This window comes from Typha latifolia, chromosome 5, assembly GCF_019914945.1.
Source record: "Typha latifolia isolate L0001 chromosome 5, TyphaL0001v2, whole genome shotgun sequence".
Taxonomy (NCBI): domain Eukaryota; kingdom Viridiplantae; phylum Streptophyta; class Magnoliopsida; order Poales; family Typhaceae; genus Typha; species Typha latifolia.
Window position 1 is genome coordinate 11,451,068 of NC_133090.1, and position 14,665 is coordinate 11,465,732.

General features: G+C 38.2%; 3 protein-coding genes across 5 annotated transcripts; 2 read left to right on the plus strand and 1 right to left on the minus strand.

The window, feature by feature from the left end:
• Positions 1 to 1,331: 1,331 nt before the first annotated feature.
• On the plus strand, positions 1,332 to 3,219 carry LOC140789147 (probable glycerol-3-phosphate acyltransferase 3). The gene is made up of 2 exons (XM_073138754.1): positions 1,332 to 2,021; positions 2,125 to 3,219. The coding sequence occupies exons 1-2, from the start codon at positions 1,332 to 1,334 to the stop codon at positions 3,085 to 3,087; spliced, it is 1,653 nt and encodes a 550-aa protein (XP_072994855.1). The 3' UTR covers positions 3,088 to 3,219.
• Positions 3,220 to 4,489: 1,270 nt separating this feature from the next.
• On the plus strand, positions 4,490 to 9,759 carry LOC140789388 (importin subunit alpha-4-like). Of its 3 annotated transcripts, none has more exons than XM_073139066.1 (10): positions 4,490 to 4,784; positions 5,609 to 5,705; positions 5,795 to 5,889; positions 5,975 to 6,106; positions 6,216 to 6,401; positions 6,506 to 6,669; positions 6,753 to 6,831; positions 8,395 to 8,523; positions 8,703 to 8,830; positions 9,240 to 9,759. In XM_073139066.1, exons 1-10 carry the CDS (start codon positions 4,566 to 4,568, stop codon positions 9,550 to 9,552), a joined length of 1,542 nt encoding a protein of 513 aa, XP_072995167.1. In that variant the 5' UTR covers positions 4,490 to 4,565; the 3' UTR covers positions 9,553 to 9,759. The 3 variants fall into 3 exon arrangements, with proteins under 3 accessions (XP_072995167.1, XP_072995168.1, XP_072995169.1); XM_073139067.1 differs by having other exon boundaries at positions 4,504 to 4,784; positions 5,975 to 6,047; positions 6,232 to 6,401; XM_073139068.1 differs by having other exon boundaries at positions 4,504 to 4,784; positions 5,975 to 6,047; positions 6,244 to 6,401.
• Positions 9,760 to 10,425: 666 nt separating this feature from the next.
• Positions 10,426 to 13,667, minus strand: LOC140789389 (protein REGULATOR OF FATTY ACID COMPOSITION 3, chloroplastic). Its single transcript, XM_073139069.1, has 5 exons — positions 13,323 to 13,667; positions 12,990 to 13,044; positions 12,833 to 12,889; positions 11,512 to 11,589; positions 10,426 to 11,036 (listed from the first exon to the last, which is right to left on the minus strand). Exons 1-5 carry the CDS (start codon positions 13,578 to 13,580, stop codon positions 10,564 to 10,566), a joined length of 921 nt encoding a protein of 306 aa, XP_072995170.1. The 5' UTR covers positions 13,581 to 13,667; the 3' UTR covers positions 10,426 to 10,563.
• Between the last annotated feature and the right edge of the window lie 998 nt (positions 13,668 to 14,665).

The window sequence follows — 14,665 nt, forward strand, 5'->3', positions numbered from 1 at the left end:
AATTTTAAAAAAAAATTCAACTACTTCTGTCGATGCTGCAGACTGTTTATTACTGCTGTACAATAAGGCTCCGCATAATGGCATGTGTCAAATATAAATAGACACCAATTGATACGCAAGTAAGAACCAACGCCAAAATTGAACTGGTCCCTGTGTCAAATTGGCTATGGGACCTTTTGTTACTTTGACTTTGGACCAAAATTATTTTATCCCTCTCATTTTTTGTGTGTGTGTTACAATGTAATTACATTACCTCAAAAGAGGGTACAAAAGTGCACTAGGTTTCCTACAGGATAACCTATCCCTATACGTAAATCTATATAAAGAGTTAGGGACAGAGTCAGCTTAAATAGAAGAAAAACTCTATGCTAAAATTAGCTAACTATTCTGAAGACTTTCTGAAGCAGTGAAGAATAGTGACTTGACAAAAACTTAACAAAAGTTAATTAATATCTGAAAGGAGGTGCCTCATTCGCCAAGGTCTCGGGGAGTGAAGGCGTAGTGTCATTTATCACTCTCATCTTTATTTATTTTTAGTCATTCACGAGCCCTCGAATATTAAATATGGGTCGGACAAAATGCCAACTCTTTATATATATAAATGCACTTAGACTCATTAAACTTTAGCTAATATAATAAGTTGCATAGTTTAAGCTCCAAGTCATATGCGTCACTGAATAGTTGCTCTGAATTAAACACTGTCAAGACCTGCTCTAAGTTGTTATGCTGCTCCTCTAAATCAATCGCACTAACGAGTCATCAATCGAATCGAGCCGTTGAGCCAACCACTAAATAAATTTTTTTATAATAATTATTTAGAGTTGTAGTCGATCTCATGACCTCTTTGGTTATAGAGAATGGTGTCCCGTGACTTCTCTCATTTTTATTTTGTAGTATTATACATCTGGAATTTTCTCTTTGAATACATATGACAAAAATATAATTGTTTAAGTTATTTTATAATCTTTATTACAAAACAAGGTTGGAAAGGGTAAAGTAATCTTGATCGAGAGTAGGCCGTGGTAAATTATATTTACCTTTGTTTTTAAGACTTGACTCATCACCTCTTAGATGTAATGGGGAGATCGGACGGATCAGAAAGGATTTTGAAAGGTTTAAAGTCATTTAGATTAAGTGAGCTCCAAAGGTCACAAAATATAACTAGTTTAATGCAGAACGTGGTAGTAGGTTTGGAGGAGCAGCAGACTTCAACGACATCAAGTACATAATAATCATTATCCTTCTATATATATACTCGTGACCTTTGCTCTTTTGCCATTCTTTTTACTGAAATAGACCATTCGGGACAAATTATAGAGAGAGAGAGAGAGATGTTCTCCAAGGTCCTCTCCGCTTCCTTCCTATTCTTTTACAAGTACATCCAAAGGAGGTTGAGGATCCTCAATGCATCATCCCATGAGACATTACAAAAGCACCCTTCTTTGGAGAAGCTCTCAGCTTCTGGAAAAGTAGTGGTGTGTGATGTTGATGGAGGCCTGCTGAGGTCCCCTTCCTCTTTCCCATACTTCATGCTTGTAGCCTTAGAGGGAGGTATATTTTTAAGGGGTCTCCTTCTCTTGCTCCTCTACCCCTTGTTGTGTTGTGTTAGCCATGAGGTTGGGGTCCGGGTCATGACCATGGTAAGCTTTTGCGGGCTAAAGAAGGAGGGGTTCAGGCTAGGGAGGTCAGTCTTGCCAAAGTACTTGTTGGAGGATGTGGGGTTGGAGGGTTTTGAGGTGTTGCGGAGGAGCACTGGGAGGAGGGTGTGTATTAGTAGGATGCCAAGGGTGATGGTGGAGGGGTTCTTGAAGGAGTACCTGGAGGTGGAGGTGGTGATAGGGAGGGAGTTGAAGGAGACTGGAGGTTACTACACTGGGTTGATGAAGGAGGAGGAGGAGATGAGCAAGGTACTGGCAATGGAGGAGTTGTTGGGGAAAGAAGAGGTGTTGAAAGATGGGGTAGTACTCTTTGGCATTGGAGGCTATGCCAACTCTCTTCACACTCTCTTCTCTCGTTGCAAGGTAGGCATTTTTCAAATTATCTCTATCAATGTATCATTCATTTCTCTCTTGTTGTTGTTGTTGTTGTTGTGATTTCTTAGTGTAACTGCTTCTCTTTGTACAGGAAGTATACTTGGTAAGTGAAGAGGAGAGAAGGAAATGGCAACCCCTACCAAGATCAAAATACCCTAAGCCACTAATATTCCATGATGGTAGAGTGGCCTTCAGACCGACGCCCTCCTCCACGCTCGCCATGTTCCTCTGGCTTCCTCTCGGCCTCCCCCTCGCCGTCGCCCGCGCCGCCGTCTTCCTCTCTCTCCCCCACAGCCTCTCCATCCCCATCCTAGCCTTCATCGGCATGCCTTCAAGATTCATCATCCCTTCCTCTCCCTCCACGGCGCCCACCGGCCAACTCTACGTCTGCAACCACCGCACCCTCCTCGACCCAATCTACATCTCCGCGGTCACCCGCCGCAACGTAGCCGCAGCCACGTACAGCGTAAGCCGACTCTCCGAGATGCTCTCTCCGATAAGAACCATACGGCTGACAAGGGATAGAGAGGTAGACAAGCAGAAGATGGAGGCACTCCTCCAGGACGGCAATCTCGTAGTCTGCCCCGAAGGCACGACATGCCGCGAGCCGTACCTCCTCCGGTTCAGCCCACTGTTCGCGGAGCTGAGGCGGGCGATCGTGCCGGTGGCGTTGGAGACGCGCGTCGGGATGTTCTACGGCACGACGGCGAGCGGCCTCAAGTGCCTGGATCCTCTCTTCTTTCTCCTCAACCCATCTCCTTGCTATAGAGTGGAGTTCTTAAAGGAGGTGGAGGCTTGCCGCATTGAAGGGAAGGAGTGCAGCAACTATGAGATGGCTAACTATGTGCAGGGGGAGATAGGGAAGGCATTAGGGTTTGAGTCAACGAGGTTGACCAGGAGGGACAAGTATCTGATGCTCGCCGACAGTGACGGGTTGTGGAAGGAATGGCTAAGCGATGGGGATGCAGCGGCCATGATGGTCAAGGGATGGATGCATGGTGCACTTCCAACCCATGTCAAGATATATGCATGGGAGACATCAAGAGCTTTTTAAGTTCTAGAGAGATCTAAAGTAGGGTTAATTGTGATCTAAAGAAGGATTTGTTAAATGAGTTGTGTCCTTGACTCCTTGTGTGTTATTATTAGTATTTCATGCATGATGGAGATAATATGATGATTACATTAAGACATACCTTTGTTAGTTGTTTGTTTATTTTTTTTTATTTAAAAAGAATAGAAAAATTTACATATAGCACCCGGTCTTTTAAACTGTAGTTTATGCCCTATATTTTTACTATTTGTAAATTAACGAATATGTGTAAAAATATTTTGTAGTTAAGTTAACTAAACTAAGAAAATTATAAAAATACTATTATTCAAGTCATATTAAGGACATTTTAGTTATTTTAAAATTTTAATATTTTAACGGTGTTAATTTAAATATAATTCAGAGTGTGTTTTGCACACATTCTCTAAATGAGAGTGTTCGATTTGTAAATAATAAAAATATAAATGTGAATCACAATGACATTAATTACATTAAGTGTTATATACATTAATTCACATGTAATTAAACTTTTCTTTTTCCAAATTGATTTAAAAGAACAAATAGCTTCTCCTTCGTCTATCCATTCTTCATCCCGTCAAGAGGGTGGTCTGCATAGGAAGTTGGCCGATGTATGTTGTTCAATGAGATCCTAAAACTCCACTGCCCTCCGGCACCCAAAGAGGAGATAGATCATTAAACTCCTCTTCTCTTGGCACAGAGGACAGTCAGAGTCAGGGCTAAGGAGCTAGCTAGAGTTCATGGAGTCTAGCATTATAAGGAAACCTTTTCCAATGAACTTTCCAAAGAGAAAACTTTCAATTTCGAGGCAATACGCAGCCTCCAGATAACAACAATCCAGCCTTCCCAAAGGGTTTTCCAGCCAAGTTTTAGTATCTCATTGGAATCTAGAAACAGAGGATGAAGTAAGGAATCCTGTACAGATGAGGAGTCCAGAGTCAAATATCTATCCAACTTACAACTTACACTGAGGAAGGAGAATAGCATAGATGGGCTTGTCTCAAAACGGGACCAAATATCTATTCTTCCCCTTAAAATTACAAGTAGAGGCTAGAATGATAAGAGCTAATGTTTTTTTATATAAGATTATAAGCCTATTACAATATACCACCCTTTGAATGTTATGATCATAGTCATAGAACAAAATAATTTTATATTTTGTGAAATAATAAGATTATTAATAGCATATGAGTATTATACTAATTTTTCTTTTCTCTGTTAAATTTGGATGAAAAAATTAATCCATTTTTATTTTCATAAACGAGGTGTCAGTTATCACGTCCTTGCTACTAACACCCATTTTGGCGGCAATTGTGCGGTAAAGGATGGTACACAATTACGGTAATGCCCTTATCGTCCAACTAAAAGGAGACAAAAAAATAGGAACTTTGGAGTTCAAGCTTCCTCAAGAATTCGTAGATTAGAGATAGAGAGATCGCACCTTCTCGCTCTCGATCTCGTCGGCAATGCCTCTCCGTTCGCCGGCGCGGACGGAGGTCCGGAAGAAGGCGTACAAGACCGGCATCGACCCCGATCAGGCTCGGCGTCGGCGGGAGGAAAACCTCGTCATCATCCGCAAGAGCAGGCGCGAGGAAAACCTCCTCAAGAAGCGGCGCGAGTTGCCCGCCTTTGCCGCCGCGTCGCTCGACAACGATACCTCCCCTCTTGTCTCGGTCGACGAGAAGGTTCGGACTATTCCCTCGTGTATTCCTCTGCGACGGGATTCGTTTCTTGATCTGCGTGTTTTTGATATATTTCATTGCGATTAGCTTTCCTTAACTTTCTTGTGGCATATCTTTATGTATTGCGTGCGATAAACATGTTGCAGTTCACTCTTGAATAAGAAAAGAGCTTATGGCCTTTTCTATTCTTCCAGCAAATCTAGTATGAAATCTTGAATTCCTAGGTGAAAATTTTATTTCTTGGGTTCTTGATGATGTGAGTGTGTGTGGGTGGGTCGGTGCGACTGCTGGAGCATCATGTTACGAAAGGTTTACAAGTACGTTCATAATTTTATTCTACTTGCGGCAAATCTTTTGTGGCTTGGATGTCCGCAAAGGTAGTTCTTTTCAAGGATTCTTTTAGGATGTCAACCTCTATTTGAAGGATTGAGGATCTTATATATGTTTTCCCTTTTTGGGGTTGAGTTTATTGGAAAATATGTGTGCAGGGAAATCAATAGGGCCGTGTACTGGTTGGCAAATGAAACTAGAAATTTTAGGAACCTCTTGACCCAAGATTAATTTTCTTTATAAATAGGCCAGGGTTGTTTGTGCAGAGGAATCAATTGGGCATCTGCCATCATTTTAGTCAACAAAGAAAAAGAAAAACAGAAAAAGAGAGAAACTGTAAGAAGGTTTAGTTCAATAGGTGGATTCAGACATCAGAGGATTTAACACTAATTTTGAGAATAATATCATAAGTGACTTGGTAAAACTTCGACCTTGAACAATTGACAATTCTTACTGATCCATATCATTGATATGGTTGGTCCACATGTTCTCTGCAGTTGAAAAATCTTCCCGCTATTGTCCAACGGGTATGCTACGGCGATCCTCAAATGCAGTTGGAAGCGACTACAGAATTCAGAAAACTTCTATCAATTGGTATGTTCTGTAAATTCTTGAGAAAGCATGATTGCTATTTGACGGGACATCTGGGGGCTCTTTATTTGATAAATATTGTGTGCTTGTAGTGACAAGCCCTCCCCCTATTGAAGAGGTCATCAAGGCAGGTGTTGTCCCATGGTTTGTGAAATTCCTCTCAAGATACGATATGCCAGAACTGCAGGTATAGTTCATCGGTTCAGTTCTTAGCTGATATACTCACCTTGCAATTGACATGGTATATCATATTGCCTCCCAATCTTCTGCAGTTTGAGGCAGCATGGACATTGACAAATATAGCTTGTGGGACTTCGGAGCATACCAACCTTATCATTGAGCAAGGTGCTATTTCTGTGTTAGTAGAACTCCTTAGTTCTCCATGCGATGATGTTCGAGAACAGGTTAATTGTCTTTATTGCATGCTTGCTATTTCCAATTGCTTCTTATTATTTGAAAATATTCCTTCTGTCATGTAGGATAATTGGTATTTAATATTTATCCTTTAAACAGGCCATCTGGGCCCTAGGAAATATTGCAGGTGAATCACCGAGTTGTAGGGATATGGTTCTTCATCATGGTGCCCTCATCCCACTACTTGCTCAGTTGAATGGCCGTGCAAAAATGTCAATGCTCAGGAATGCTACATGGACGCTTTCTAATTTGTGCCGTGGGACAACACCTATACTAATTGGACAGGTACAAGTTTTTGATTATAGTGTAACTATTATCTCTGAAATAATAATATAAATGCCTTTTCTCAATCAACACCTAATAGGTGTCTTGCCTTGATGTTGTCTCAGATTAGAGCGGCACTCCCGGTACTTTGTTTTCTTATACAATTAAGTGATGAAGAAGTTTTAGTAGATGCCTGCTGGTCAATATCATACCTTTCTGATGGATCAAATGAAATAATCCAAGCTATCATCGAGTCTGGTGTCTGTCCAATACTTATTAAGCTTTTACTGTAAGAGTTAACTACTACCTTTTTCTATTTTATCCGTACCTCTTTAGATAATCTTTACCTCTGATGAAGATTGCGTTTCTCAGTCATCCATCAGAGACAATTTGTATACCTGCTCTTAAGACACTGGGAAATATCGTTACAGGAGACGATACTCAAACTCAGGTTTGTAATTTAAACATGTAAGAGAACATTCTATTGAATTTAGATGATCACTCTAGCTGCAGAGATTTCATTTATCCACGTACACTACAGTGACAACCAGGGTTGTCAGCAAGCAGAACATGAGCTAGCTAGGTCTTGCTCGTGTTCGCTCGGAAGTAAATTTATTGGACTCCAACACAAGTCATGCTGGAAAATAAGCTGAAATCCTAGCTTATGCTCGGTTATAAAAGAATTCGAGCTAACTCGTGTTTGACTCATTTAGCTTGGGGAGCTAAGTTAATCATGTTTAGAGCTTTATCTCGACTAGCTCATCTGCATTGTATGAGATTAAAAAATTCAAACATTAAATCCCAATCTTTTGAATAGAATTTATATTAACCAGTAATCAATTTTCAGCTGTTAGATTTTGAATGGCAAAATTAAGAGGATACAGGTGTGTACAAACACACATACACATGCGTGCATATATCTGGATACAGGTGTGTACAAACACACATACACATGTGTGCATATATCTGGATACATCTGTACTGTATATATATTTGAGCTCCAACAAGCTGACCAAGAGCAAACTAAGCCTCGCTCATATTTGTCTCATTTATTAAATGAGCAAGTCGATCTCAAGTAACATATCGAGCTGAACATGATCTGTTCGTGAACAATGACCTAGATTGTCAGCCATAGTTCCAAATATCAGATTAACTTTCCATCTATGGAGTACCATTTGTATCATATTGATATAGCATGTTGGTGTTGTTTTTACCCTCATCAATTCTTCCTGACTCTGGTTTTATATGCCTATATTCTAGATCGCATTAATGTAATTGTTTCTGGTACAGAATGGACAAGTATAGCCTTCTATGCATCTCTTTTTGCATCTTTTAAGAAATGTATTGATTACGATTTGCAAAATAACAAGAATCTTTTCAAGCCAGATGGTGGTCATTCTCTCTTTATAATTGTAATTTCTTGATTAGTCGGGAGTCATGACCTGTTGATGAGCCAGTTTCTTGAATGCCTGCTTCTTCTCCAGGCTAGATGCTTGCTCCCTTGTATGCTAATTCAGTAATTGGCTGTCACTAATAATTCCAAGTCAAGAAATTAACTACTCTTCAGTGTCTTTTTAGTTTTTCTAACCACGATCATCTGTCCACAGTTTTTTTTTCTTTGTGTGTGTAAACAGAATTTCCCTCACTGTATTCATGCATAGGGGCTAGCGTTCACTAATTAATTTCAAGGGAAACTGGGAAACTGGTGGAACTCTCTTAGTTTAGAAAAATGTACTCGGTTTCAAAAGGAGAATAGTAATACCTTTTGTTGCAAAGAGATAAGTGAAAGAATCAGTTTGCCAGATAGCTCTCCTTGGACTTGGCTAATATGGCATTTGGATGTAGTCTAGCAGTAGGACAAGTCCCCTATTCTCTTCAAGAAGCTTATCTACCACCTTTTGAACTTAGCCGGCTTTTAGTCTATTTGCCAATGAAATTGATGCTGATGTGTTTTCTATTATTCCAAGTAGTTTTATACTCTCAAAGTGAATCTGTATGTGTGGTATGTCGACAGGTAGTAATAGACAACGGGGCACTTCCTTACTTGTTTCAACTTCTTACACGACGGAACAAGAAAGTCATAAAAAGGCACGCATGCTGGATTATTTCAAACATCACAGCCGGGAATAAAGACCAGATTCAGGTAACACACAGTTGCAACAACCATTGTTTACAACATAATGCCCACTGTTTGATTACTATATTCTTTCCTGTGGCATAGCTGCATATTACTTGTCCTAATAATTGAAGCTTTATTTCATTTCTAGCTGCTGGTTAGAATTTAGCAGAACGAGTAACTTCTGACATGCATACAATGTTCAGGCTGTCATTGATGCAAATATCATCCATCCTCTGGTTCAGCTGTTACAGAATGCAGAATTTGACATTAAGAAAGAGGCTGCATGGGCTTTATCAAATTCTATGACCGGAGGTTCTCATGACCAGATCCGGTATAATTCTATTCTCTCCACTCTAATCATTCCTGTTTATTAACTTCTAAAAGAGTAGCTACACTGATCTGTTTATGAACTTCTCATGGGCCTCTACTAATCACCAAGCAAATCTTAGGACTTTCTAGTTGCAGTCTAGCTGCTCAAATATCTGGTTCAGAAGCCAGAAAATTATGTATATTTGGACCTTTTAGAACATTCATTACAGACCTTTCATTTCATGACCAAATCTCTTGTTCTGTTCTTGATATATTATGATTGCTTAGAGCATCATCAGTCAGAGCCCCCTTCTTCCCACACACTTTCAGTTAGGCTATAACTAAAATAATATCTTTTTTCCCTGCACAGAAGACTTCCTGACAGGCTATCTTGCTAAAGAGAATTCCTTTACTTTTCTTCCATTCTGCAGCGTTTTGGTGAACCACGGGTGCATCAAAGCGATGTGTGCTCTCCTGAGCCGCCCAGAGCCAAGAGTTGTGACTCTCTGCCTCGATGGTCTTGCAAATGTTCTCAAGGCTGGTGAGGCCGAGAAAGAATCAGGTAGATATGAGGCAGTAAACATCTATGCTCAGATGATCATCGAATGTGATGGATTAGATAAGATCGAGAGCCTGCAGGGTCACCACAACTCTAAGATCTCTGACAAGAGCGTAGAGATCCTGGAGAAATACTGGGGTCGAGTGGATCTTGAAGCCGTAGAAATCTTCTCCTCTTTTGGGTGATAACCAATTCGTTTGAATTTAACCCAGTTATCACTTGAGTGCTTTGGTCTGACTTGAGGTCTTAAAAATTCATTCGTTCAAAGGGTCAGGATGTATTTGGTCTGACACCTTTGTTGGGTATAATGCTGGACTTCATGAATGTCTGCATAATTGTAAATATCAGGTCGTCAGTCTTTAATTTTCAGAGATGCAATTTATTACCATCAAGATCAGTACTCTCATTTTTCTGATGCTATATATTTCCAACGCTGCTGTTATTGCCTGACTGACGGTTTTCCCTCTTATAACTGTTCTGCAATCTTTGCAACTGATAGATGAATACTACTCAATATTTAGCCACATATATGTGCCCTTTTCAGTAACAATTGGAACTAATGTAAAAATCCAGACCTTGCATTCACCAAATTCATTTCCAAAGCTCTACATAAAAAAAGAAGAAAAAAGAAACTAAATTGTGATATTCATGGAAGATTTATTCCAAGAGAGTGAATCACCATTAAATAGTTTGGATATCAGACCTCACCCTTTACTACTATGTCGAGAATATAAACAGCAGAACTGTATATGGCAAATCATTATATTCATATTAACAATTATTGATACTTTGCCTAGTTTCTGTGTGCATGCTGTTGTATAAGCTAACGATTACCCGGATAACATAAGATACTTAAAAAGCCAATGGAATAATGCTCAGTTAATTAAAAGAGCTAATGTTTTAGGAGTATTCTTGGATTCGAATCCAGTGACATCGATTCAATTGGGATACGGTGAAAAAAAAAATACTTGAGAAATGTGGCAATGCAAACACCCCCATGTGGTAGCTGATCTTTCCTAGCAAGTAGAGACTACCTTGGCAAGCAAAGTAACTACTAATTTTATAAGCAAGAAAGTGCATTCCAATCATATTAAGACTTGTCTAGAGCTACATCATATATTTGGTCCTCTGATTTAAACTTGAAACTTGGAGAAAGGGAAGGCCACCAAAAAGGGAGAGAAAACCAGTTCTCTAATCTACCTTGCTACCTTCTCAGCTTTTATAGTTCTTCCGCTTCTGGTAGCACTATCTTCACTATCATATTCATCAACAATAATAATATTAGCTCCATCACCATCATCACCAGCATTATTGTCATCATAACCAACCATTTCTAACTCGGCCTCATCGTCCCAATCCTCACCAACACCAACAGCATCATCATCACCACCTTCTTCATCGATCATTTCCTGCTGGGCTCGTACACTGTGGAACTCCGGCGGAGGAGGGCAGTCCTCCGTGATGGCCTTATCTTGTTTCATCACAAGATGTCTAATAATCCTTTCGTCCTTGTCTAGCAAGCTCTTGAAGTCATTGATAAATTTTGCTTCAAGCTCAAAGTTCATCAAAATGTAGTTGGCATGCGTTGCTTTCTTGATTTTGTATGCAAGTCTCCGAAGTCCCCAGTCATTTAGCCTCCAAATTCTACCTTTCTTCTCTCTAACAAAATCTGCAGACAGAGAGGCGAGACTTAATATCAAATATGTATAGATAGTTGGACAAAGAGATCAGGCTAAGCATGAATTGTCCATGACATAAAACCATAGATGAACGAAGACCACGTGCTATAGAAAACTGACTCCTCCAAAAGATTGTACTTTTTGGTTAATGAATGGAGCATGCAGGTGAACACAGGTTAAACTATCTATTTTTGTGGATAATAAGTGAGAGCAAGGTAAATAATCTTGAAACAGAAGATAAAAAAGAGAGGAACTCATTTTGCTAGTGTAGCATATTCTATGTAAAGAGGAAAAGGAATTAAAATAACCTTTAGTACTATGCTATTCTGAAAATGCACCACTTATATCATAAGTAGGTGGAAAAGGAACACTTTAGGTACCTATCACCCCAAGGAAGGTTATTTCAGAATACAAATAATTTAAAAACTATAATTGTTAAGAGAACAAAGTGTTGAAGAGATGCACCTTGTACTTTTGTGACGACACTTTCAACCTCATCCACTCGGTCTTCATGAATTAAATAAACCACTTCATAGTGGCGCACTGCCAAATAAATTAATACAAGCAATGAGACCACAGAATGATTGAAAGGTCACAAACAGCATGGAGAATTAACATGAAAGAATCAGTTTAACCTAAATATTATCATCAATAGAAGAATCTTCTAGTGACAATAAGCATTAACTACTAAAACTGCCCATACAACAGCAGTACAAATGACCAAATCCAGATGAAAATTGATGCTGATTAAAATTGGAGAAAAAAGTAAAAAAACTGCCAGATGGATGCTCCATCAAGATTATAAGTGGAGATAAGATGGCAGACATTTACTTAAATTATATTATAATATCTAAAAGAGAAAAGGTGATTATTAAGGACATCTACCATTATGGCTTTCCTCTGTTTATATATATTCTATTTCTGTGAAAATGTATCATTAATCTGGAACAGATGCAAACTATATAGAGCAATAAGTGGAAGAGACTAGATGTTCTTCAACAGTTGGTAAAGCAGTTAAATAAAGCATTGAAACTCTATAGGCTAGTCCGTATTTGGAATGAGTACAATTTTGCAGGATAGGTACTAATACGAGGTGGTTAGATACTTGGATGTGCTTTACGTATGAAATTGGTTTCTACTACTCTTTAAGGAGCCTGAGTTGCTAAAACAATGTCAAGTTGGTTATATGAAAAGGAACCATATGATAGAACCTATATGGCATAGAACATCGTTTCAAATTTCAAACTTTGGTATCATCATTAGCCAACTTTGTTTTTTATCTGTTTTTTTTTTTTATATATAACTCAAGCCTTGTCTGAGGTTGTTTTTTTTCCCTTACTTTCCTGTACCATCCAGCTGCATCTCTTGTTACAACAAAGGGTTATTGCAATTGCCACCTTCACAACTACTTTGCAACTACTCACGTAAGCATGAGACGTTTTTGATAGGCATCAGAAATGGTCTTGACTTAAATAGGTGGAACATTTTTCTTTTTAAATTTAATTGATAAAGTGGGCCTGATGAGACTCATAGTCAAGATCTCCTGCCTATCTTTTGTACTCTACCAGTAAATGTAATGCTATAAAGTTTAAATAAACAAATAACAACAAGTAGATTATGTCAGATAGAAACCACAGCAAAATCATGTTATATCTTAAAGATGATTTTCTACAAAGGAAAAATAACTACACTATTACTTTAAACATTATGTTGCAAAGATTATAATCACATAAGACAACTGATAACTAAAGCACACAAAAAAGAAAAAAGATGTTTACAAACTTACTTCTTTCAACATCTAAATCACTCTCTAGCTGAAGGCTGAGAAATTCAAAAAGCTTTTCTGCACATCACCAAAAAAGAAAAAGAATCCTATTATATGCAGTCTTATAGAACTGATGAATATTCACCATAAAAAAATGGGACAAATGAAGTTTTCCGACCTTCTTCAGCATCTGCAAATTCAGGTAAATCTTGACCATCTTCTTTAACACTTTTCTGAAAACAAAAGCAAATCAAATCAACCCAAAATTCTACCACATACTCCTATCCATTCATCCGACCTCCAAAGTTCTCAAGCACACTAACACTATATATTGCAAATAAAAGAATGTATTTATCCAAAATAAGCAACCAAGAGAGGAAGGACAGCACAAAATAGATAGCTTTATGGCTAAAGTAATCAAATTGTTACACAGTAACAGAATTAAAATCCCCCATCACCGACCGAAATGGACAAACAGGAAAAGTCGACTTGGGTCTCTCCAAAACCTCACCTTTTTTAGCAGAACGGATTCTGGGAAGGGCCCGGTAGCCTCGTCCGGCTTCGCGACAAAGCTATGCGAGTCGGGCTTATCCTTTCTCTTCTTTGCTCCGGCGACCACCAGCCTTCCCCTGTCGAGCTCCTTCTGGGAAAAGAACCCACAGGAGAAGAAGAGCAACCTTCGTGTGGTTTCGCTCTGCGTGCGAGGACATTGGGAAAAGAGGGCTCGTGGAAGATTGTGAGTGAAAGAGGAAGAAGAGGAGGAAACCATGGGGGGCGGGAGAGGGACTCACCTCTACTGCTCGGGGGGTAAAGGGGAGGTGACAGCCAAAATATACGAGATAAGGCAGAGAGTTGTGATTCGGCCCGATTCGGGTCACCACCTGTGAGAATATCCCAAAACGAGGGTTTCTTCCATTCAATCGAATTAATTCTTTATCAATCAATTTGATGAAGATCTAACGGTTAAGATCTTTAAGGGTATAATAGGAATGAAAGATATTACCGGTTTAGCAGTTAATTTTTTTTAGATATATAATCTTGCACATTATTTTTTAACAATTATATTATCTTAATATTTTATTAAGTAAAAGACATATATATCGTTAACTGAGAGTAATGTATATATATTAAAATAAGGGTATTGATGTCTTTTATAATTAACTTGATGAAATTTTAATTACATTTTATCTTTTTAATTATTTTTTATTATTTACATATATCTCCCATTAATTTAAGATTGATTTAAATTAAATTTTAATAGATAGAGATAGAGAATTATATTTAAATTAAAGTTTATCTCCAAACAATCAAATTTAAATTATTTAATATTAAATGATATCTCCTATAATTAAGGTATAATTATATTTAAGAGAGAAATCTTAACGGAAAAAATGTGTAGAGCGCTTCTTCCGTACTTATCAATCACTATGATGAAGATCTAATGGTTAAGATCTTCAAGGGTATAACAAGAAAATTGGAAAGTTATGCACATGTAATTAATCTTCTTAATTGATATACTCTTTTTCTTACGTAATGTGGTTTTGGAACCGGTACCAGGTATAAAAACTGGCTATTATAGCCGTTGGATTAAGATTATAATTTTTAAAGGTGCATTGAAGTATTTGCCATATTTGATAGTCTAATATTATTTTAATTAACTAATATTAATTAAATTACTAAAATACTCTCACCTCTCTACTTTTGATCATCTTTCTTAATCTTCTCCTATTATTTTAATTAGTCCTTTTCTTCTCTCTTCTTTTTATTATAGGAGAAAAATAAGTGGATAAAAAAGATAGGAGTAATTTAGGTATCTTATTAATATATTATAACGAAAATGATTAATCCAAGATG

Excerpts from the sequence above, each read along its gene's own strand:
- LOC140789147 (XM_073138754.1), top strand. The coding sequence starts at position 1,332 with ATGTTCTCCAAGGTCCTCTCCGCTTCCTTCCTATTCTTTTACAAGTAC. Across the intron at positions 2,022-2,124 it reads CTCTCTTCTCTCGTTGCAAG|GAAGTATACTTGGTAAGTGA; the intron begins GTAGGCATTTTT and ends CTCTTTGTACAG.
- LOC140789388 (XM_073139066.1), top strand. The coding sequence starts at position 4,566 with ATGCCTCTCCGTTCGCCGGCGCGGACGGAGGTCCGGAAGAAGGCGTAC. Across the intron at positions 6,402-6,505 it reads CACCTATACTAATTGGACAG|ATTAGAGCGGCACTCCCGGT; the intron begins GTACAAGTTTTT and ends ATGTTGTCTCAG. Across the intron at positions 8,831-9,239 it reads GGTTCTCATGACCAGATCCG|CGTTTTGGTGAACCACGGGT; the intron begins GTATAATTCTAT and ends TCCATTCTGCAG.
- LOC140789389 (XM_073139069.1), bottom strand. The coding sequence starts at position 13,580 with ATGGTTTCCTCCTCTTCTTCCTCTTTCACTCACAATCTTCCACGAGCC. Across the intron at positions 13,045-13,322 it reads AATCCGTTCTGCTAAAAAAG|AAAAGTGTTAAAGAAGATGG; the intron begins GTGAGGTTTTGG and ends TTTTGTTTTCAG. Across the intron at positions 11,037-11,511 it reads TGTCGTCACAAAAGTACAAG|ATTTTGTTAGAGAGAAGAAA; the intron begins GTGCATCTCTTC and ends CTCTGTCTGCAG.